This window comes from Simochromis diagramma, unplaced genomic scaffold (assembly GCF_900408965.1).
Source record: "Simochromis diagramma unplaced genomic scaffold, fSimDia1.1 OVJJ01000481.1, whole genome shotgun sequence".
Taxonomy (NCBI): Eukaryota; Metazoa; Chordata; class Actinopteri; order Cichliformes; family Cichlidae; genus Simochromis; species Simochromis diagramma.
Window position 1 is genome coordinate 2,765,599 of NW_024386898.1, and position 23,175 is coordinate 2,788,773.

The following is a 23,175-nucleotide window of genomic DNA, read 5'->3' on the forward strand; positions in this document are numbered from 1 at the left end:
TTTGTTGTGTTGTTGACCTTTGCACGCCCAACTGATGATAACTCATTGTAGTTTCATTGTAATTGCAATACAAAAGAAGTATGAACTCATATTGAGACTCCCTTGCAGCCTCAGTTGCCACAAGTTAATCGTTTTTTTGTCATTCACATAAATAAAATCACTCTAAACAGAGCATGCAGCTGTGAATGCTTTTCTGTGTTTCTCTGTGTGTAATGCAGACCTCAACCACCATCTACGTTCGTATTGTGGATGAGAACGATAACGCCCCGGAGTTCCCCGAAGAGGAGTACGTCACAGTGCTGAGCGAGGGACCGGAGACAGTGGGTGCCACCATCGCTACGGTAACGGCCATTGACCCAGATGAGGGTTTGAACGGCACCTTGCGATATGCCATCGCTTCAGGCAACCTGATCCAGACTTTTAACATCAACAGCATCACGGTGAGACATAAGAGCAGTTATGCTGAAGCGTCACAAGCAGCAGCAGAAAAATGTTAACCTTCTGTTAATGCTGTGTTTGTTTAGGGGAGAATTACCGCTGTGAAGGAGCTGGACTTTGAGATCAGCAACGGACATTATGCGCTGGTGGTCACAGCTACGGACCAGTGTCCAAAACCTGCTCTTCGCCTGACATCTAGCACAACAGTGATGACGAACACTCATATTTATATTTACAGAATAACGCACATAGAAATCCTCCCACATGCATTCTGCATTTTATCGAGGATCGCCTTCGTCTGTGTACCAGCTCTCATTTGACTCTCCCCTCCTGTCCCCTCTTTAGGTGTTGGTGAACGTCCTGGATATAAACGATGTGACACCCACTTTTCCCAGAGCCTACGAGGGACCTTTTGAAGTTACTGAAGGTCAGCCAGGGCCTCGGGTGTGGACGCTCCGAGCCAGGGATGAAGACTCCGGGCTCAACGGCAAAGTGGAGTACAGCATCACCGGTGGAGATTTCCAAAGTTCGTATCAGACTGATTTGCTGTGGTGACGGTAAACTGTTATGAAATCCCTCAAAATGTCTCTGAACATCCTGAGAACATTACAGTTATTGTGAAGGGCACCGTCTCGTAACACTTCCTGGAAACGTGTCCAAAATGTCCTTGCGACATTGTAACCTGACTATTAAGTAACCAAATTTTATAGTCGTATAAAAGGGACGTGCAGCATTTTCACAACCGAGGCAGGGCGTTTCAGGGACATCCCCAGCGTCCTGTGAAGGTCTGGGACATTTTTCACCTTTAGTGAAGTAGAGAACCTTTAGATAACGTCACATAAGAAGCCTAGGAACACCCCCTTCTACACTGATATGCATCTCCACTCTCTTATATGTTTTTCTGTCAGACGAGTTCATGGTTTCCCCAGTGGAGGGTGAGCTTCGAGTGAGAAAGGATGTAGAGCTCGACAGAGAGACCACTGCCTTCTATAACATCACTGTCACAGCCCGAGATCTGGGAACCCCGTCTCGCAACAGCTCGGTGGGCCACGCTTTCACACATAAGCACCCACACACTCTGCCATGTCTCTTACTGTGTGTTAAATGTGGCTTAGTTCTATTATTTGCTTACTATACACATTAACCACATGTAGGATACCATATATCACCTGAATGACTGCTGTAGTTTTTTTAATCTTTTTATGTCACATAACCCACGATATAAAAAATCATAATAAAGTCTTGTTTTTATGGGTTTATTAATAGCTGTTCAACCAGCTTGAACTGAATGCCTTTATTTTTTAAAGGTGGCTCTTATTTTTTTCAGGTGCTGGTGGGGGTTTATGTTCTCGATATCAATGATAACGACCCGGTCCTCCTTAACCTGCCTTACAACACAAGTGTAAGTGAAGGCGCGTCAGTACACACGTCTGTGGCCAGAGTCCGGGCGCAAGATGCAGACAGCGGACGCAACGCACTGCTCACTTATAACATCACTGCTGGCAACCAGGATGGAGCCTTCTACATCAATGACACAGTGAGAGAACTGGGTGGTGGGGTTTAGGCTGAAAAAGGTGGAGCAGGTGGTGGAAGATAAAGAAGCATCCAAGTACTTCTAGATTTAGTCCCAGATCAGTTTATCAGTTTAGTTTAACCTATGGAAGTGTTTAGGCTCCCTTTAATCTGCAGTCCTGCTATATACATTAGCTGTGTATAGACTATAAATAAAAAGCTTATGTGACAGGATATGAATTTGTCTTTTTTTTTTAGATAAGGGTGAAATATGTCTCTTGTTTGTATCACAGACTGGTGTCGTCCAGGTCAACAGACCACTAGACAGAGAGCGAGTAGCGGAATACACGCTCACCATCACCGTCAAAGACAACCCCGAGAATCCCCGCATCGCTCGTAGGGTAAGCTCACTCTCCTGTGTGCATTTGTTGCAAGTGTTTGCATGCTACCACCCTGACAGTTTCACAGAGAGACCAATGAACCCATCTGCCTGCAAATAAAATAGTGTGTCTTTGCAGCTTATCTCGGGAATTTAACTGCAAGCGTGGTTTTTAGGTTATGCACAAATAGTTGTTTCACGAAAGCACTTGCCATAATGTGAATGAAATGTAAATGAGCCCTTCAAACTCTGGGTGATTGCTTTAGTTTGAACGATGAACAAGGCACAAATGGGTAATATAGCCCTAAATCACAACAACAGTGACCTCAAGTTGATTTATATTGTACAATAACAGATGCCCACCATAACAGAGAGAAAACCCAACAATCAGACACGCCTACGAGCAAGCATTTGATGACAGTGGAAAGGAGAAACTCTTTTAACAGGAAAACTGCAACAGAACCAGGCTCTGGGAGGGGCGGCCAGCTTCTGCGTTGTGTTGGTGGTGAGTTCTGACTCACATGGACAAGCCAAATGCCTTCTGGAGAATAGATTTTATGGTCAGACGAGACATCATCAACTTCACCTGAAATCAGCAGCTTGATGTTTGAAACTTGACACAGCTGGGTGCTACAACAGGAAAATGATCCAAACACATATCAAAACTGGTTTTCCAGTCGATAAAGCAGTAAACGTTAAGCTTTTTGATTGGTGTTCCTAAAGCCCCAACCTTAACCCCATGCTTAAAACTAGCATGTGCCAGGAAACCAACTAAAGTATATGAATTCTACCAAATCTACCAAGGAGAATGGTCAAATATCCAGCCTAAGTTATGCAAAAGCTTGTTGATGTCTACCAAAAGCATGTATGCATGCTGTACTGGAAAAAGAAAACTTCGAAGTTTTAAAAGTTTAAAAGCCCATGTTTATCACAAGGTGACCTGGAGGCCAGCTTGAGGGAAAGGACCCAAAAGCAGACTCAGTAAGCTCAGCGATGAATTTACACTTGATTTATTCAGTGATATCAAAGCCATTTACAAACACCAAAACCCACAACAACCCCACAAGATATTAAACAACTATTTACATGAATATGTACAATATGGGCAAGATGTGCGGAGCATCAGTGAGGTGGAGGGGAGACTTCTTAGGGAAACTCAGGAGCGGAAGACGGGCACAGATGACTGGTTTAACCAGAACAGGATTACAGTCTCCTCCAGGGCACAAGGAGAACAAAGACAATGAGGCAAAGTGAGGCAGGAAATCTGAGGAGTGATTCAGTAGGTGTGGCTGCTTACTTGGATCAGAGCGGTTTTCCAATTGGGAGGCGTCGTCGTGAACCCAAGTGAATGGTTTTGTGGCAGGGAATCCAGAGCTTCAGTGGGCAGGGTGGAGGCAGTGATAGTGGAGGAAATCCACTGAGGGAGGTGAAGGAGATTGCCTGACTCGCCTCAAGGTGGACCCAGGAAGAAGACCGCCAGCCCCGACACACCCACCACTCAGTTGTATGGTGACAAATTTACCATGACATTCATGCCCATGATGACTGTATATAATCCTTTGATCACAACTATAAAAGTTATATAATGTAAAAAGTGCAAACGGTGGATTCATGTAAGAAAAATAGCAAAACTTTCAATCTAAAGTTTTTCTGTGCCCATTTTGCTCTACTAGGTACAGTGATACGTGAGTTCAAATAAAGTTCATCTTTGAAAGTTACATAATTTTGATACTTTAAGAGTTATAAGACACTTCTGTTTATACCTATGTCCCACCTGTTTGGTATTTTTGATACTTTACTTCCTGCATCGTGTTCCTATGTGGTCTTTTTACTTAAAGCGAGAGTAACATAGTTCATCAAACTGCAGTTGTGAGGTTTTCTTTAAACGCACCATGCATCTGTGGGAAAAGGTGTGAAACTGTTCTTCTTGCCTGCAGAGATGTGAACCGCTAAGAGTCTGAATGCAGTCCATTAGTGCATGCAACAAAGTAGTGCAAAATCTGTCTGATCTGATGTCTGATATCTCTATATTAGTTTGCAGGTTGACTGACCTATATTTGTCTCTTGCTTGCTGTGTCACACAGTCTTCTAAGCATTTTGTTTCCATGAATCTTTTGTCCCACACACCAGGATTCAGACTTCTTGGTTATCACCATTTTGGATGAGAATGACAATAGGCCTGTGTTTACCAGGAGCAGCTACAGGGCTGAAATCACAGAAAACTCTGCTGCAGGTATCATCCGTGTGTGTGTGGGTGTGTGTGTGTGTGTCTACCTTTGCAACCTATAACTGCATGGCAGAGCAACATGGTCTGTAGCACTGTCTAACCCACTTCCTGAATCTGTTTACACACAGTTCGTGTTCAGCAAAGACTTTTTTTTCACTTTGTCGAGTGATTTACAAATAGCCTTGTATTATAAATACACTTCAGATACACAAAATACATTTGTTCAAAACACAAATAACAAACACGTGACCTGGGGACAGTACAGAAGACTTCTTCCAAAAGTCCTTTACCTTGTAAGGACTGATGATCAATGTGAGACTAAAGTCAGCATAAGTGACAAGCCTAAATCTATCCCCAAACAAGGACTACTTTTTAAAGAAGAAAAGCAAAGAATTTTACGTGAATAATTTTCAGTGTGTAATAATTAAGATGACTTTTCTTTTTACCACATATTGATTTAAATTGGGAGGACAGCTTTTTCCTCATTCCTGACATCTCTGTCTGTCTTGTAGGAACCACTGTAACAGTTTTAAATGGACCAGTTCTAGCTGAGGATAAAGACATTGGACGTAATGCTGTGGTGAAGTACCGCCTGCTGGGACCCAGGGTGGACCTCTTCACCGTAGATGCTGATACTGGTAACATTGTGACTCTCCAGTAACAAGAAAGAAGATTTCTTTTTTTAAAAAGTGTGATGGTAAAGTCTGTATCTCCCTCCAGGTGTGATACTTGTGCGCCAGGGAGCAAAGTTGGACCGAGAGGCATTTCAGGAGCCTCGTGTAGAGCTGTTTCTGGTTGCGGAGGACGTAGGAGGTTTAAACAACAGCGTACCTCTCACAGTCACCATCCTGGATCAAAATGACAACCCTCCTGTCTTTAGCCCGTCCAGTTTCAGCGTTCGACTTCCTGAAAACAGCCCGACTGGTGTGTGCATTGCTTTGTTTCTATGATCTGGGTCAGTGAGTGGGATGGGAGGAGGGGCGTTGAAACAAAAGTATTACCCCTCCACTGTATGAGGTTTAGGGGCTTTTTGTCTTCGGTGTAGTGATACCTGATCACAATGTGTGTGTGTATGTTTGCTCTCCAGTCATTACTTTGTCTCTTCCAGGTGTTGTGGTGACTCAGCTGTCTGCCACCGATGCTGACTCTGGCTCTAACGGATGGCTGACGTATCGGTTGGAAAGTGGCGCCGAGGACCGCTTTGTGGTCGAAGCGCTGTCTGGCGCTGTCTTAGTGGGCAACACCACGCTTGACAGAGAGGAGCGCGGATCATACCGTCTTGTCATCATAGCAACTGACCGCGGCACACCCCCTTTGTCTGGCACGGCCACCCTGACTGTTATCCTGGATGATGTCAACGACTCACGGCCACGTTTTATACAGCCTGTAACCGTGATAAACGTCAATGAGTCCACTCCGCCCGGTGTGGTGGTAGCCACGCTGACTGCCGAGGACCCTGATCTGCATCCGCGGTTGGAGTATTACATTATTTCCGTGGAGGCAAAGGATGATGGGAACAACCCAGTGGATGGGCTCCAGGAGTCCTTTGGGATTGATCTACACACAGGTGAGACATATATTTCTACCGCGTTGTATATTTAGATCTAAAAAGCTTTACTTTGAGTAATGATGATGGATACCGGCTATATCAGGTCTTTTGTGTGTCTTTATATGGACTTTCAGGCGCGGTATTTGTACGCAACCCTCTCAACAGAGAGCTGGTAGCTACATTTGAGATCATTGTGTCTGTACATGACAATGCCAGCGATGTTATTGACAGGTCAGGCAGTGTTCCCAATGGTAAGTGACTCTTTAACCTTCAGTTTATTATAAGTGATTTCCTAAGTAGTTTCCACTTATCTCTCATATCATGATCTCCTCTACAGCGAGATTAACCATCAACGTGTTGGATGTAAATGACAATGCTCCTCGTTTCCGGCCTTTTGGAGTGACTAACTTCACAGAGAAGATTTTAGAAGGAGCTCAGCCAGGCACAACGCTGTTGTCAGTGTCAGCTGTAGATCCAGACAAGGGTCCCAATGGCCAGATCATCTACCAACTGCTTCACTTGCCTCGAGGGGGATACGTTAGACTAGAGGACCCTTCAGTTGGTGGGCTGTCGTTGGCTGCATGCTGTCAACAAACGCAGCATGCACCAGTTTTAGATTTGCTTTCATTTAAGATGCTGTGTGCTGTTACTTGGAACATCAAATAAAGCAGAATGCAATGATTTGCTAATTTGCTAATCTTATTTTATTCACAGTATACAACAAAAACACATGTTTGAACTGAAATATTTTTTATATTTAATGAAAAATATTAGCTCATTTTGAATTTGACATGTCTCAAAGAACTTGGGATGGTGCCACATTTTGAAACATTTTGCAACTAATGAAGTAAACTGAGAGTAAACTCAGAAGTAAAGAGGGCAGAGGCAAAAAAAAAAAACTGCATCTGTAAAAGGATTTCAGAATAATATTCCTTAATGTAAAATTGCAAACACTTTGAATGTCTCATAATCTACAGAACAAAATAAGAAACTATTTCTCTTAAACTGGTACATTTTCTCAGTTTAAATAAGTTTTCTATGTTCTGTTCTGTGAAAATATGGGTTTATGAGATTTACAAGCTACTATTTACTAGCTTTATTTTTTTATTTGACTTGTTTTTATTGTAATTGTGTTTATATTATACTTTTCCGTACTTGTTGTCATGCAAATTTAAAATCTAAACACAGGCTATAGTATATGAATGTTGACCGTGACTATCATTGTGATACCATTTTTTCTAGGTAAGATCGTAGCCAACCAGACGGTAGATTTTGAGCAGGTCCAATGGCTGAATTTTACAATTCGTGCTCAGGACCACGGCACTCCTCCCAAGATTGCTGAGCTGCCAGTTTATCTGCGTATTGTAGATGTCAACGACAACAACCCTGTCTTTGTACAACCGTCATATCAGGTATTAAAGAGGATGTTAAGAAACACGAACACAATTGAAGCAAATTTGTGTAGGACTGTTGCTTAAAATGTTTCTATATTCTCTGTGATCACTGCTTAAACTTGATATTTGTGGAGATTTTAAGAGCCTACCGCAGGAGAAGTACAAGCCTCAGGATGCCAGTGTTATTAGTGTCATTAGTTACATCTATGTCTAAATTAAATAAAGTACCAGCGCACGTGAGCCCGAAAAGGACAAAACACAGCAAACCGAGAAATAACAAAGTCATTAAATTATGAATAAGAGCACACAAAATCCATGAAATTAATTCACCACAGTAAACTGCCACCAGTGTATTAACTGTAAAAATGAGCTTGCTTTGCAATGTCATCAAGCATTGTACTGCATGAGTGTTTTTTTGTTCTTTTTTTCTTGTTTGTAGGAGCCTGTGTTTGAGAATGTAGACTTAGGCACCACCATAGTTCGCGTCCGTGCTACAGATGCTGATTCTGGGCTCTTTGCAGTGATTGAGTACAGCCTGGTAGATGGAGAGGGCAAGTTTGGAATCAGACCATCTACTGTAAGTGAACTCATACACCAGCAAAATCTGATCTAGTGTAAATAAAATTGCTTTATTTTTGTTTCTGCAATTAGAGTTTTGTTTTAGCATTTCCTAGAAAATCCAAAATGACAAAGCTTTGCTTAAAGTGTAACAAAAACATCTCAGAGTAGTTACAGTAAATGTAACATTCCACTGTGTGAGATTTTAGTGGAAAGGTTAAAGCCAAGCAATCCATAACCTTTGAACAGCAGGTTCCACTGAAAATGTGGAATTTCTGTCCTCTGGGGAAAAAAATAAACATTTATTGAGTAGTGAGGAGTGTTTTACTGTGTTATCTCTCCTAGCAGGACTGAGGAGCATACCACCAGGAAACACGAGTTTATCCAGAAGGATTTTAATGACCTAAAAATATCTACAGTACATATTTGACTGTATTTGACTTCTGTTCTATCATAAACACAGAGCCAACTAAATGTTCTCCCAGTCAACACTTTTACTTCTTCCCCTCATCATTCTTTCTCTTCTGCGTTAGGGAGAGATCTACATCCTGTCCCCTCTAGACAGAGAGACAAAGGATCACTACACTTTAACAGCTGTCGCCCGAGACAATCCCGGCGACAGTCCAAACAAGAGACGAGAGAACTCTGTCCAGGTAGAAATCGTAGTTCATGATGGCAAAAATATTTGGTTTACACATAAACAATATTGTAAATATGTCTTTAGTATTTGGGTGATTCATTGAACCCTTATGGAAATGAGAAATAGGCCAATTTTACAAGTTGTGTTGTCAAAGTCAAAAAATAGCAAATCATGCAAACACTTGATCAAATACTTATTAAGGGTGTCGACCAGGAGAATCTATGAATTTGAAGCCAATGCTTATCTTATAATATATATATAATTTTTATAATTTGAACTATTGTTTTAACTGCGTGCTGAGCTAAACTCTGCAGATCTTAAAGCCCAAGCTAATACTATCCCTAATATCCTTTTGCATTATAATGTGTCAAATCAGGTCCTGGTGACTGTTCTCGATATCAACGACTTTCGGCCGCGCTTCTCAGAGCGAGTGTACAACACCAGTGTGTTTGAGAATGAGCCCAGTGGTACTTCTGTGATAACAATAAAGGCTACTGACCTGGATGAAGGCGAGAATGGCGCAGTACTCTACAACATGTTGGGACCCCATTCAGGTATGAAGACGCAAGATGCAATAAAATCCTCAATAGGGTCACATGACTAAATCTTTTCAATGAACTATGCTTTGAATTAAAATTTACTACCTTAGGTACAGCTTGAATTCTTCCAATAAATATCCACACTTTACTTTTTAATCACTTGTATAATTGGTGGAAAGAGAATAGTATCACAACTTTGTCTTCTCTTGCGCTTTTTCAGATGCGTTCTCCCTGGATCCAAACACAGGACTGGTGCGATCTCGACGTCTGCTTCAGTCGTCGGAACGTTTCAACCTGACTGTGGTGGCTACAGACCAGGGGCATCCCCCCCTATGGGGCACAGCGGACCTGATCATCATAGTCATAGATGTCAATGACAACAGACCTATGTTTGTTAGGCCTGCCAATGGAACTATCATCCATATCTTAGAGGTACCATCTGCATTCACAGCCTTCTTTAAGTCATCGTTGTCAGCATGTGCTTTTGCCGTACGCTTCTGTTGTGCAAGGATATATATGTCCTGATTTCTTTACTCTAGTGCTACTATGATGCTCAAAAGAAATGAGTCACTGGTTTTACTGTGAAGAGTTGAACTTATACTTTTACTTCCTTTTTAATACACTGCTAATAAAATGTATTTCATGTGGATTAGTCATATTTGTCTGACACTCCATCAGTATCATAAATGGCTCTAATAAAATAACCCTTATTGTGGTTTGGTTGTGGTCTTTCAAGAGTTGTTTATCTTCCAACTGAGAGACATCATACCATATCACAATATATAAACCTCTCATAAACCACAGATTTCTTGCATTTGAGTAATATAGATAGGTTATTTAGTTCACGTCACACAAACACTCACTGCCCTTCTTTGCTCTGTACAGGAACAACGTCCAGAACTGGTGGTGTATGAAGTGCATGCTACAGATGCTGATGAGGGGCTCAATGGAGAAGTGCGCTATGCCTTCCTGCAGACGGGAGCCGGTAACAGAGACTGGGAAAACTTTCACATTGATGCCGTGACTGGAGTCATTACTACTACTGCAAAGCTTGACCGAGAGAAGCAGGCCTTGCTTAGCGTGAGTCACCAGAGTTTGTTTGTGTTTTCAGTTGGTGTAATTGTAGGTATGTGACGCTAACCCTGTGCAAACTGTTCTCTCAGCTTATTATTGTGGCCCGTGACATGGGCCAACCAGTGCCTTATGAGACCACACAGCCTCTGCAGGTGGCGCTGTCGGACATCGACGACAATGAGCCTGTCTTCCTCAAACCGCCTGTGAGCACACAGATCTAGGAATACATCATAAATGTGGTCATCTGTACATAAGAGATCATGTTCATGTGTTTTTATGTAATATTTTCCCATGGTCTGTGTGTGTGTGCCCTTCCCAGCGTGGTGGCTTGCCTTACCAGAAGCTGACAGTGCCTGAGCACTCCCCTCCAGGAACCACTGTGGGCAACATAACCAGAGCTGTGGACGCCGATGAGGGCTCCAATGCAATCGTCTACTACTTTATTGCAGGTCACTCGGTGCTCTACACACAGTAGCATGTTTTTGCTGTTAATTGTGATTTTTTTTCTCAGTCAGTTCAATAACTGATGTAGCCAAAGTCTTGAATTTAGGAAGATTATAAAACAAGTTTTTCCTAACTTATTGTATCTCTATTGTGTGGCCATATGAAAGTCCTTGTACTTCAAAAGCTTGAGAATAATGAAGACATTTGTATGGATCTAGCTGTCTTTGTTCGCTCTTTGAAGCTTCAGTGTTTAATGTGGCCAAATGTGTCTCTTCCTGAAGGAGGAAACAGCGACGGAAACTTTGGCTTGAGTCTAGATGGAGAGTTAAAAGTGCTCAAAGATCTGGACCGAGAGGAGATCCCAGTCTACTCCATCATAATCAAGGCTTCCAGCAACAAGAGCTGGACTCCCCCCAGGGGTCAGAGGTCATTACGGGCTAAAGCTCTGGATCCGGCTCAAGACCCCAGTCTGCTGGATGTCCGGATTGAACTGGAAGACATCAATGACCAGACACCACGCTTCATAAAGACAGAGTACACTGCAGGTAACCTGCTTTCCTGCATAAATCTGTATGATGGACTATGTGATGCCGACATTTACTTTATACATTTCTTTCTTGTTTTAGGAGTTGCAGCAAACGCCAAAGTGGGCTCAGAGCTTATCAAGTTGGTGGCTATAGATAATGATATAGGCAACAACAGCGTGGTCCAGTACCACATCGTTACGATCCGCTACTTCCACTCACAGAGCAACGGCAGTGAGGATGTTGGCAATATGTTCATCATCGGTGCGTTTCTATAATGCATTGCTGTAATGCAAATCCTCTGAAGGGGGAACCAAAATGCATTGTATTTTAATCTTGGGTACATTTTGACCTGTGAGAAAAAAGAAATTTAAGAAACTTGCACAACAAGTATTTCGGAATTCTAGAGGGCAAAAACACTGTGTAGCAATGGCGAGAGATTTAAAGTAAATGCAGATGTCAAATATCTCATAATAAAAACTTGATGAAAAACTGTTCACATATTGTTTTAAAAGATAAGGACGACTCTGTCACAAATGAGTAAGTTCAGACTTTGAACTCGTTTGCAAACAAATTATAGGAATTGAAATGGCTTCAATAAAACCGAGTTAACAAATAGTAACAGCGTTCTCACACATGAACATTTTGCTTCCCGTAACCATTTTCCCACGCAGACGCAGAGAAAGTTACTTAAACCACCGCCTATTTTCAGATCTTTTCTGCATGGTTTCAGTTGTACTTGTGTACATACAGTGACAAAAGTCTTTTTGCTCCCGAGTTTAGCAAATTTCTTACACAGAAACAATGCTGTCCCTTGATTTCCCCAGGTTTGACAGATGGCATCATCCGCACTTACGATCTCTTCACAGCCTTTAATCCCGGCTACTTTCAGCTTGAGATTTTGGCATGTGATTTCGCTGGACACAGCACAACAACTAATGTGAATATCTATATTCTCCGGGATGACCAGAGGGTCAAGATAGTCTTCAATGAGATTCCCGATTTTGTTCGTGCAAACCAGGAAGATTTCATCAACCTGCTCTCCAACATCACCGGTGCTATTGTCAATTTAGATGACATACAGGTTAGGCTTTCTTAGAGAAATGCTTTGATTTGTTTGCAGTGTGTAGATATCTGACATCTTTGACCCTTTTTTTCAGTTTCATGTGGACAAGAAGGGCAGAGTGAGCTATGTTCAGACTGATATGCTCATCCACGTTGTCAACAATCAGACCAACACCATCCTAGATGTTGAAAGGTCGTGTATGCACTAGCGCTCCAAAGCAGCGTGGTTGCACTTTGATTCACATACACTAGGCATAATAAGGCCAGTGCAATAAGGCCTCTTTTATATAAAGACTACACATTCTGAACCGATTTCCTGTTTTTAATACTTTCCAGGGTTATTCAGATGATCGATGAAAACAAAGAGCAGCTGAGAAACCTGTTCAGAAAATACAATGTTGTGGACGTCCAGCCAGCTGTTGGGGACAAACTGCCAGACGACATCTCTACTCTGCAGGTGTGCAAAGCTGCCAACTCTGGAAGTCTCCAGCCTGCTGCAGATGTTATTTGGTTTTGGTGCTTTTAAGGTGTCTTTCTTTTTCTCTTTCACAGCTGGTCATCATTATCTTGGCTGTGCTGCTGTGCTTTGCGGGGATTTTGTTTGTCACAATGAATTGGCATTATCGCAGAGTGTAAGAATTTTGTATTAAGGCACATTTGTTTACATTGTTTGAAACTCGCTCAGTCACGCTACCAGTCTGAGCAGCTGATCAACATGTTTATGATCTCATAATGTGTCTTTTTGTTTGACGCAGACATGAGAGGAAGTTGAAAGCAATTGTCGCAGGATCAACAGGTGAGAAGCAGCTCGACTGATGGGACGGTCCCTTTATCTGTTGATCAGGAAATGACTTTGCTATCTGCTGATGTACAGTACAAAATATCAGTTAACTCAAAGCTGTTTTTCCATTACATTGAACTTTCCTCTACCTCACAGGAAACCAGGGACTAATGGATATCCTGGACATGCCCAACACTAACAAGTACTCCTTTGAGGGGTAAGATAATAGCTTTATTTTTACATTTTACTGGCTAACATTATTTACAAGAAGTTCTCACTTACAACAAAGTTCTCACTTGATGTTTGTTTTTTGACAAGTTCTGTTTTTTCAAAGTCTCACTTGATTTTTGTTGTTTGACAACTTCTGTTTTTTCAGGCATGCCTCTCCTTGACTTAGAAAACAATAAACAAATAAATGCTTAATAAGTGTATTTATTACTAATATAACAGAGGAGGTTAACAGACACTGCAACAAAGGACAGAAGAAGAGCAGGGCACAGGAGGGAGACAAGACACTTGACAATAATGAAAGACAGTGATACAGGAGGGGAAGTAAAACTAAACACTAGACACCACTAGCTTTTATCAAAATAAAACAGGAAGTAAGCGCCATAACTAAACGTTTTAACTTAATCTTAAGCTACAAGAGGGAACAAATTAAAAGGACTAAATTATAACAAGAATTAAATGCTCCAAAATGCTCACGAAAATAAAAAGACCAGTATACAAAACTAGTGAACAACCTAAAAAGTTGAAAGTTAAAAATCATCGTCCTGCAACCCCAAGAAATATTATCGGATTTTAATTGCCCACAAAACCGTAAAGTGTTGTTTTAACGTGTGACAACAAGACTAACATGTTAATTAGTAAGTGTTAAGTGTAAGTAAGTGTTATCTCTGCATAGCTCCGGGCTAGCTGTTTCCAGTGTCATTATATCAAACTAAGCTAACTGCACATTAGCTTTATAATTAGCTTACAGACAAAATAGTTGTAAAAATCATAGTTAACTGCATTGTCATGACTATTTGAGCTGTTTTCACCATAATTAGGTATCCTCAGCATTTCTATAGCACAACAAATTATGAGAAAAGAGACACATAATCCAATCATTTCTTTCCTTTCTCCATAGATCAGGAAGTTCATTTGAATTAACCATTTCCTTGAAGCTTATTTTGATGCCTTCAAAGGCAAGGTCCTTTGTATAACCTCTCACTGATGGATTTAATGCTTCTGCAGGGCCAATCCAGTGTGGCTGGACCCATTCTGTCGCAACCTTGAGCTGGCTGCTCAGGCTGACCATGAGGATGACCTGCCTGAGAACCTGAGTGAGATAACTGACCTGTGGAACAGCCCCGCACGCACTCACGTCAGTACCAACATCCATTTGTATTTCTCAACAACACCCCAAGTATATTAATAGATACAATTTTGCTATGTGTTTTAATACTCAAGAGATGTAGAATATGGGAGTTTGTATCGTTTACCATGAAATACTCTACCATAACGTTTTCACCATTTGTTCTCACAGGGCACATTTGGTCGAGAGCCTCAAGCGAAACCTGAGGATGATCGTTACTTGAGGGCAGCAATTCAGGAGTACGACAACATTGCTAAACTGGGCCATATCATGAGGGAGGGCCCTATCAAGGTGAGACCAGGAGTAATGCACTCACACATGCGCATGCTTTCTTTTTTATTTTTGCTCCATCCATCTCATAATTGTCGGGACAGTTTCTTGTCCCAGAACTCAAGCCTTCCCCTATTTTTAAGAAGTGGAGGAGGTCCTGAGTATAAAATATAGAGGCAGACCCTGAGGACTCTATTATAGGCTTTTAACGTGACTTCAGGGATAGGCCTTCCTGCTCTGGATTCTTATTTATCTGTCCTGTGACAGCGCGGGTGTGCAAAGGTGGATGGTGTTACATACTATGTTTGATCATGACTGCCATCCTGTCAGGGTTCCCTGCTCAAGGTGGTCCTGGACGACTACCTGAGACTGAAAAAGCTCTTTGCCGCACGGCTTGTCACAGCATCCACAACCGAAGGAGACATCTCATCTGTCACTGAGGTGGGCTACAAAAAACGGACGAGCTCTCTGCACCTGCTGAAGGTGTTCCTGTCTGCTGGAGAATGATCTTCTGTTTCTCTCAGTTCCCTTTCTGACAGCTTGTCTGAGTACTCTGACGTGATTCCTTCCTGCTGGTTCTCCTTTCTCGTGTACTGTGAACCAGACTTCAGGTCAAACAGAGTTTAAGCTTAAAATTTGCTGATTATTTGTTTCAAGTGTTTTTCTTCCAGTGACCTACTAATTTCACTTCTGTTTCATTCCACTTATTTACTCCTTTCTAGCACCTTGTCAAAGCTATTTCTTTGTCAACCTAATGCATTTTAATCCCAGCATTAATAGCTAGCAGCTTCATTCACTCTCCCTCTCCTCTCCTGTCCTCCTTTAACAGCTGATCCAGAGCGATTTGGATGATGAGGACGATGAGCATCTGGGTATGGGTGGAGGTCGGGGCACTCTCCGTTTCAAGCACAAGCTTCCTGTGGAGTTGAAAGGGTCTGAGGGTGTGCACGTGGTCCACGGCAGCACAGGCACGCTCCTCACGTCTGACCTCAACAGCCTGCCTGAGGACGACCAGCGGGCCCTGGCACGTTCTCTGGAGGCACTAAATTCTGATGGGGTGCTGTACTCTGAGCGCAACGCCCGTACAGAGTCTGCAAAGTCCACCCCGATGCACCGCCACAAGGATGGGGACACCCTGTCCGAGAGTCCGCTGGAGATCACAGAGTTATGACTAGCCGAGGCCTCGCTGGTCTGAGAGCAAACCACGACTCGTGTGTGTGTGTGTGTGCGCGTGTGTGTGTGTGTGTCCTTGTGCCTTCACACCGCCACCCTGATAAGTTTGGGAAGGACTGGAGGAGCAGTGTGCGTAGTCTAGGGAACATCATCATCGAACGTCAGTGCATCATTGAGACATCCCGATAAAGGACGAACGCAGCACTGGGTCAGCGTCGGTGGATCTTGCATTGGAAACGGTCCCATGTTGGATTTTGTCAAGAGATGGTTTATTTAAAAAGAAAACATATTAATAAAGGAAAGTGACAAGCTCGACACTTTCCTTCAGCGAGACAGGAAAAAAAAAACTGGTTTCATCAACTTTTATTTGAAGAGCTGAGTGGAAAAGAGGGACTAAGCCTCCCTGTGGGAGAAGCTTGTTGAACCACGACCTTAAAATCGTCAGAAGGTGCCTCGTTCTCACTAAACTTTTTGAAGGCATGCCTGGACTGCAGACACTCACACAAACGCACACACACACTCAAAATAAATAAATAGAATAAAAATGATGCTACACACACTCAGACCAGCGGATGGCCGTCAATGGGAGACTGAGACAATAACAATTCCTTATCACGCTGATATTTTTCCTTATTGAAAGATGCCCATGTCTGTGTTGAATGAGATATTAGATGTTGCTGTTGGGACTTTATTGATGAACACTTTATGGATACAGGGGAACCTCTGTATTTTCCCAGTGATGCTCACGGAGTGGCGTTTTCGCCTCACACAAAGGGATGAGGAGGCCTGAGCTCTTTTTGATCGTCTGAAGAGCAGCAGAGAACATTCAGACTCTAGTCCAGCTCACTTTTTAGAGCATAACTGTGTCAGTCACAGTTAAAGCAAGAACCTGCATAAGAAGAGGAAGACTTCTTAAATGATGAACATGGTGGATGAAGGATGACTGTTATCTGGTACTGGGGTTACAGGGAGTAAATAAATCTTTGATATTAAGGGCAGTTAGAGAAAGCCTTGATAAAGACTTATAAATGGGGGAAACTATGAATTATCCCATTTTATAGACATAAAGAAGGCATTGTGCCCAGAGACTTTACACTGCCACCTGAGGGAGTAAAAGTCATGCTCCAATGAGCAATGTTTGCTTTATTTTTTTATTTTCTAGAATATGTGATGGAATTAAAAGATATTTTTGAAGAAAAAAAAAATATGCTGGCTTACCAAAATCGGTAGGGAACAACTTTGGATGTTTGGAGTATGTGTATTTTGTGCTATGGTGACATGTCGTTCTGTTTTCCTTTGCAGGACAACTAATGCTGTTTCTGATGAGTGGTGTGTTTTAAAAAAATAATGATTTTTTTATATTCCCATTTTGTAAGTTTTTATTTCTTTGTCATTTTTGTCACCAGCCCTGAGATCTGTGTTGGGAAATGTTGTGGGATGGTCTGTGGTAATAAAAAGACTTATGCAATGGCCTCTGACCTCAATAGATGTTGCCATATGTCTGGTGTCTGATGCAGCAGAACGAGCTCAGGCAGGAACAAAAAGCCTGGGAATCTGAAAATAAACATTAATAAACCTAAATATTAGTCCCCCAGTTACCTCACAGTTGACGTCTGTTCTACCCGCAAACAAAAGCTTAAGTGGGAACATAACACTACAAAAGAAGACTTAGCAACTGTGGTGAGGTGGTAAATACTGCCTCCTAGTGGAACACACCTGGTATTAGGGAGCAAAAACATACAAGTAATTAGTTTGCACTCCAATCCATCCTTTTATTGTTATTAGATTACATAGAAAATTTTTCATTAATAATAGCTGTCAAAAAACTGGAAGGAGGCATTAGAAGACGTGATGTGATGTCTTGTCTCATCGGCCTGTAGCGGTTCCTGATGTCACAGTGGTAGCAGTGGTTGACATCTTCTTCAGAGTCCTGTTCAACTGTAGGGACACAAGAAGTGATCATTAGTCCTGTATTCAAAATCTTTTCAGTGCGGGGCAAACCAAAGGAGCAGGTGATGTTTTTAATTTTAATATTAGAGACAACTGTTTAATTTCCAAACTTTTAATATTCAAATTAGATTGTTACACCTTGTAATAGTTAGCATCTGAAACATATTAAATATTTTCCCATTCAGAGGCATTATGGACGATTGCTTACCTCCTCAAACTTGTGGATCTGTCTGATGAAAAAGTCTCCATACCGACGAGCGACTTTGGTGTCGGCAATGTGGATCATGTCCTGTGGGAAAAATGCCATCAAATATAAAGTACAACAAGCCACATCCACATATCTAACTTCTGTAAAACTTAATTTAAATCTTATGCTTAATTTTACCCAAACTAAACACCTGAGGCATTCCTCAGAGCCATCCAGCCCTGTGACATGCTATTTAAACAGCAGCACAGAAACATCAAAAGGAGCACTTTCATTTAAAAGATGTTCACCTTGTCAATGTAAAAGTCGACCTCAGACGCAGACTGGAACTCTCCGTCCAGCGCTGAGATGCCGCTGGTCCACACCAGATTCTTCATCTTGTGTTTGAAGACGAGCAGCTGAATGCGGAACTCCTGCTCTGTCATGTCCAGAAATCCGGCCAGCTTGGCTACTGGCATGGTGGTGTACAGCTTCAAGAAGCTACGATGACATATTGTGACTTAGATGACATGTATAAGCACTCAGACACAATCTAATACTTCATGTAAAGGATTTAAATATGTAAAGTGTGGCAAAACGTTTGGAGGAGATTCAGGATATTTTTGTACATTACTCCAGCTTTTACAGATAAAACTACAACCTCCACATACTCACAAGTTGGTGGACTCACCTTCGAATGGTGGAGAGCTGGGCCTGCTGCTGCACCTCCTCAGCAAAGACCTTCAACTGCTGTTGAAAAGGTTCTTTGTGGTAGTTCGGGTGGACGTTGTCGTAGTTTGGCACTACAGGTGACAAGAACTTGGGACAGGCAAAGCTGAACAGCTCCTCGAACACCTGCAGATCTCTGAGATGGTAAAAGTAACATTTGCGTCAAAAGAAATGTTTGAGGCTACGAGCACAAATGCTGATAAAGTCATACATTACTGATTCCATATCCCATAAGCAAAGCTCCACACTTTATATAACATTCTACATAATACAAAATCATAACAGTAAAACAGAAAAGGACTGACTCACAACTTAAACAAATATGTTGTAAAGCAAGGCAGTGAGTGTAGGTCTTACCCCTTTTGCATGCGGAGCATCTTATCTCCGTACTTCTCCCTCAGCTGGGTGTGGATGCTCTCGTCGATGCGCATCGGGTACATGGTCAGAGCGATAGCCAGCAGGCCGTGCATCTGCTCATTTTGTTTGTTAATCTGAAGAAAACATACAGGTATTATGACACCTGTTCCAAACATAATACTGTTTGATCATCCAACACAATGAGTGCGCCTGATTATTATTCACGTGTCAAAGCATTTTAAAGCAAATCAGCACATCCCAAATGTTGCTGTCTGAAGTTCTCTCACCACGTTCTGTACAGACATAAGTAAAAGAACCTACAGCTAAAGATAAGACAATAAAACCACTGCTGTTACTGACCATCTCATATTTATACGTTGACCTCTGGAACATGTTTCTTGTTCTCTGGATATAGAGCAGGATGTTAGCAAAGACTCGAATGGCATCCTGGTAGCGCCTCATCATAAGGTAGGCAAAACCCACATAGTAATATGTGGTGATTTGGCACTCTGGAACACGCGAGTACATACTCTGAAAGACAGGGAGAAAAAAAAATATGCAGAAATATGAATTACAGAGCAAACGAGCAGTTTCATTTTTTAATGTTTAATTTCAACAGATCAACCAAACTTTATTTGTTGCTACAAAGGTTGATTTAATAGAAACTTTAAACTCTGAGATGAAATGAACTATATGACTCTGTGCTACTGAAGAACTGAGAACTTTGAATTATGTATTTACTTTATAAAGTATTATAATAGTTATTCATTGTTAATGTGTCAGGTAAATTAATGAGTTCCTTCTTTTTTACTGCAACTTCACTTTGCCCACATTAAATTTCATGAGCATGAAGACTGATAAAGCAGAAACTGTGTCGAGTCAAATTATCACAAGAATCCTCTGAGAATATCGTTTGTTTGTTTTAAATTAAAAACATCAGTATCTGTCAGCATTGTATCAATCCTTCTAGGACAAGAGGAAACAACACCAACAACACATTTCCATAATGACACTCAATCCCAGCGCTCATCATCACTAGTGGGAGCAGACCAGACCTCTCTCTACATGAGGTCTTAAATAAGGTCGTACCTTCTTATTGAGCTCAATGTTCTCCAGGACTTTGATGGCCTGGTAATAGTCACCAAGCAGAGAGTGAAGCCTCAAAAGCCCGACCAAGCTGAAGTAACCCAACATCTTGTACAGGGAGTGACGGCCATATTCTCCAGCCACGCTTTCTGGGTCTCCTGCATTACAAGAACACATAACATGTTCACGACCTATACAGTCCTGGACTCTAAAGCCTTAAATTGACATAATTCAAGATTTTAAAATAATTAGGTTTCTATGAATACTCCATTGTTTCTATAAATATCATAAAAACACTCTTCTTTACCTCCACTTGTGTAGACCTCAAGCTGACGGTTGATGTTGCTCTTGTCCACCAGGGAGTGGAGAACATTGAGGACACTGTGGACGTTCCAGATCTTCGGGTTGCTCCTCAGGAACTCAATTTCCTCCTCAGACTTTTTGGCTGTCTTACAGCGGTACTGACTGAACGACTGAAACTGAAGGTGGAAGAGATGTCTGTTAGTGGATTTTAAATATGCTTTCTAGCCACGTGGACTAGTGATCATTAAAGACCATGAATATCTTCATTAATATGTCACCTATCTGGTGCTTAAAGCAATGATAACATTAACAACAACAGCTATCAGCCCTTTTCTTTATTTGGATCTTATTGATTGTTGAGCATGCACTCTAAAAACACTGTAATGTACCTGGTAGATAAACTCATCAATGATGTCCCAGAGCCACTGGTTTGGCAGCTCCAAGGGGGCCGGCCCATCAGCATCTGTTTAGAGTCAACAATGATCTCATATAGCTGCTGTTCTTGCTTGCACTAACGGATAAGAGAAAATGTATGGACAATGTGTGCTCCTTACTGAGAATGTAGTTGAAGAGGTTGCAGTAATTGTAGTAGGACTCAAATCTCTGGTCCAAAGTTGGTCCACCCTGATTATACAGAACATATTTTTTTCAACCAAATTCTAGAAAGTTTTTTGGACAGTGATAAAAAAGACACAGACGACTGTTCATATTTAGCAGCTACTCACGCTGACTTTAGCGTAGATGTGTCTGTAATAGAGTTCTTTGTAGAGAATGAGAAACACGGCATCTGCAAAACACAAGAGACAAAAACAACATGAAACATCTCCACTGAACCACACAAAGGAGGCCTAAAACTCTTAAATATATAAAATAAATAATAATAATCTTAAGCGGTGCAAGTTTATCTTTTTTTTTTTTTTTAAATCACACTCAAACAATAAAGAATAAAAATGATACTATCCATACAAAATCAAAAGTAGAACAAGTAATGGATAACGCTCTCACCATTGCCAACAAGTGATGCGATGGCCTCGGCCTCTGGCCAGGGAGAGGTCTTGAAGAAACGGTCAGTCAACTTGTTCCAGCTTAATAGGTAAGAGCATGAAAAAGTCAGCATATTGATCACGCACGGTGTGAGAGTTATGTGCACAGAGTTAAGTTTACCTGTTTTCATAGACGTCCTGGATCTCATAGATCTTCTGCTCAATGCTCTCACTAGACACCCGGTTGGACTGCAGCTCATAAACCTTCTGGTCAATCAAGTCAGAGATGGTTTTGTGGAAATACTGCAGAAAGTTCTTGATCACCTCTGGGATGACATGGTAGGTCTGCTGCTCATACTGCCTCTCGTAGGCAAGGTCTGCTTTAGGGTCACCTGCAAGGAAAATTAAAAGAACATCCTTTAATCTGCTCTAAAAGTTACTTATGTTGTGTGACTGACTAAACAAGAGGATTGTATCTGTAAAAATAGATAGTATGAGTATAAAAGGGATGGTTATTTGTATACTTACCAGTGTGCAGATCGTAGTCGTTTGTGTAGGAGTAAGGATCGTACTGTAAGGAAACAAAGCAATCAGGCATTTGTTACTGATACAGCTACAGCATCTGATATTGATCTGCCCAGCGAGAAACGACCACCTGATCGATTATATAGTGATATTTTATAATAATAAAAATGCACTAAAAAGAGTTACAGACAATTAGCTACTTTTTTGGTTGCATTGTCTTAAAGCAGGGTTTAAGAGTAAATTTATATCACACTAACTCATTGAAGCCACTGTTATACTATGCCGGTGGAGTCGAGCTAGCTACACAGCTACCTAGCTAACAGTGTGCCATTGTTATTGCAGTCAAAACGTACAAATGTCTGAAGGAGTAAATGTGTACTTACATCCTCTTCGTCGTGGTATGACATTGTATTAGCTATTAGTCCAAGCTAGTTTAGATGCTGGAGTGAAAAAAGAGAATATGTGCTCAATTAGCTACCGCCGCTAAACCACGCAGCTGGCGGTGGAGAGATGGGAAGAAGCGGAAGGAAGTAGCTGTGACGTAGGAGTGACACGCATCGTAATTGGAGCACTATGGGAAATTGAGTTTGTTGTTCACGAAAAGAAACACTTGATTCTCAAACTTTCGCATATCTCCTCTAAAAGCCATTTCAAACAAAAAAGATGTAGAGGGTGGTGAATTTAAAAACGAATAACCATTTCTTTCCGCGTTTTTTTCTTCTTAAGTTTCTCTTAGGGAATGAAACCTGTGTAACTGAGAACAAGAGCAAGCTAGGGCTCTGATTAGGGTTTCATAAATGTATTTTATGAACCTCATTGTTTTGCTAGTGTCTGGTCGTGACACGGCATCTGTCCATTTGTTTACAGCTGTGCTTTTTACTCACCATAATGTATTGTAAAGATGACTAATGATACTAATTAGGCTACACCAGTTTTGACCAAACATATATTCGGGAAACAAACGGACTCCTGGCGAGACATGCCTTTCTACTGCAGGGCTTCTTGTGCAGGTACTGAAAAACAAACCACCAAGAGGAACAGATACAATTTGATATAGGCTTTATGTTCTTATTTGTCACGTTTCTTTGATTCCTGCACAAAAATGCATGTTGAAAACTCAGCCTAATTTTTCTA

The 23,175-nt window shown here is 41.5% G+C and overlaps 2 protein-coding genes across 2 annotated transcripts in view; one reads left to right on the plus strand and one right to left on the minus strand.

Annotated features, from left to right (window-relative positions):
• Positions 1 to 17,396, plus strand: part of cdh23 (cadherin-related 23) — a 187,079-nt gene extending 169,683 nt beyond the window's left edge. The window contains exons 38-69 of the mRNA XM_040034470.1: positions 219 to 440; positions 525 to 644; positions 784 to 964; positions 1,347 to 1,480; positions 1,766 to 1,975; positions 2,244 to 2,351; positions 4,460 to 4,562; positions 5,069 to 5,194; positions 5,277 to 5,480; positions 5,665 to 6,123; positions 6,240 to 6,356; positions 6,443 to 6,667; positions 7,348 to 7,517; positions 7,939 to 8,076; positions 8,591 to 8,710; positions 9,074 to 9,251; positions 9,457 to 9,668; positions 10,122 to 10,316; positions 10,400 to 10,513; positions 10,630 to 10,759; positions 11,036 to 11,299; positions 11,381 to 11,542; positions 12,106 to 12,362; positions 12,439 to 12,536; positions 12,680 to 12,800; positions 12,896 to 12,975; positions 13,099 to 13,139; positions 13,281 to 13,341; positions 14,361 to 14,490; positions 14,653 to 14,772; positions 15,082 to 15,192; positions 15,581 to 17,396. Coding sequence (XP_039890404.1) covers positions 219 to 440; positions 525 to 644; positions 784 to 964; positions 1,347 to 1,480; positions 1,766 to 1,975; positions 2,244 to 2,351; positions 4,460 to 4,562; positions 5,069 to 5,194; positions 5,277 to 5,480; positions 5,665 to 6,123; positions 6,240 to 6,356; positions 6,443 to 6,667; positions 7,348 to 7,517; positions 7,939 to 8,076; positions 8,591 to 8,710; positions 9,074 to 9,251; positions 9,457 to 9,668; positions 10,122 to 10,316; positions 10,400 to 10,513; positions 10,630 to 10,759; positions 11,036 to 11,299; positions 11,381 to 11,542; positions 12,106 to 12,362; positions 12,439 to 12,536; positions 12,680 to 12,800; positions 12,896 to 12,975; positions 13,099 to 13,139; positions 13,281 to 13,341; positions 14,361 to 14,490; positions 14,653 to 14,772; positions 15,082 to 15,192; positions 15,581 to 15,922 — 5,253 coding nt within the window. The 3' untranslated portion in view covers positions 15,923 to 17,396. The remainder of the gene's footprint in view (positions 1 to 218; positions 441 to 524; positions 645 to 783; positions 965 to 1,346; positions 1,481 to 1,765; positions 1,976 to 2,243; positions 2,352 to 4,459; positions 4,563 to 5,068; positions 5,195 to 5,276; positions 5,481 to 5,664; positions 6,124 to 6,239; positions 6,357 to 6,442; positions 6,668 to 7,347; positions 7,518 to 7,938; positions 8,077 to 8,590; positions 8,711 to 9,073; positions 9,252 to 9,456; positions 9,669 to 10,121; positions 10,317 to 10,399; positions 10,514 to 10,629; positions 10,760 to 11,035; positions 11,300 to 11,380; positions 11,543 to 12,105; positions 12,363 to 12,438; positions 12,537 to 12,679; positions 12,801 to 12,895; positions 12,976 to 13,098; positions 13,140 to 13,280; positions 13,342 to 14,360; positions 14,491 to 14,652; positions 14,773 to 15,081; positions 15,193 to 15,580) is intronic.
• A 275-nt stretch (positions 17,397 to 17,671) lies between these two features.
• On the minus strand, positions 17,672 to 22,560 carry LOC120735230 (eukaryotic translation initiation factor 3, subunit 6 interacting protein). Its single transcript, XM_040034471.1, has 15 exons — positions 22,425 to 22,560; positions 22,045 to 22,087; positions 21,698 to 21,908; positions 21,539 to 21,618; positions 21,259 to 21,320; positions 21,088 to 21,157; positions 20,923 to 20,996; positions 20,538 to 20,709; positions 20,234 to 20,388; positions 19,505 to 19,675; positions 19,145 to 19,278; positions 18,750 to 18,923; positions 18,370 to 18,559; positions 18,083 to 18,163; positions 17,672 to 17,862 (listed from the first exon to the last, which is right to left on the minus strand). Exons 1-15 carry the CDS (start codon positions 22,446 to 22,448, stop codon positions 17,791 to 17,793), a joined length of 1,713 nt encoding a protein of 570 aa, XP_039890405.1. The 5' UTR covers positions 22,449 to 22,560; the 3' UTR covers positions 17,672 to 17,790.
• Positions 22,561 to 23,175: the final 615 nt, after the last annotated feature.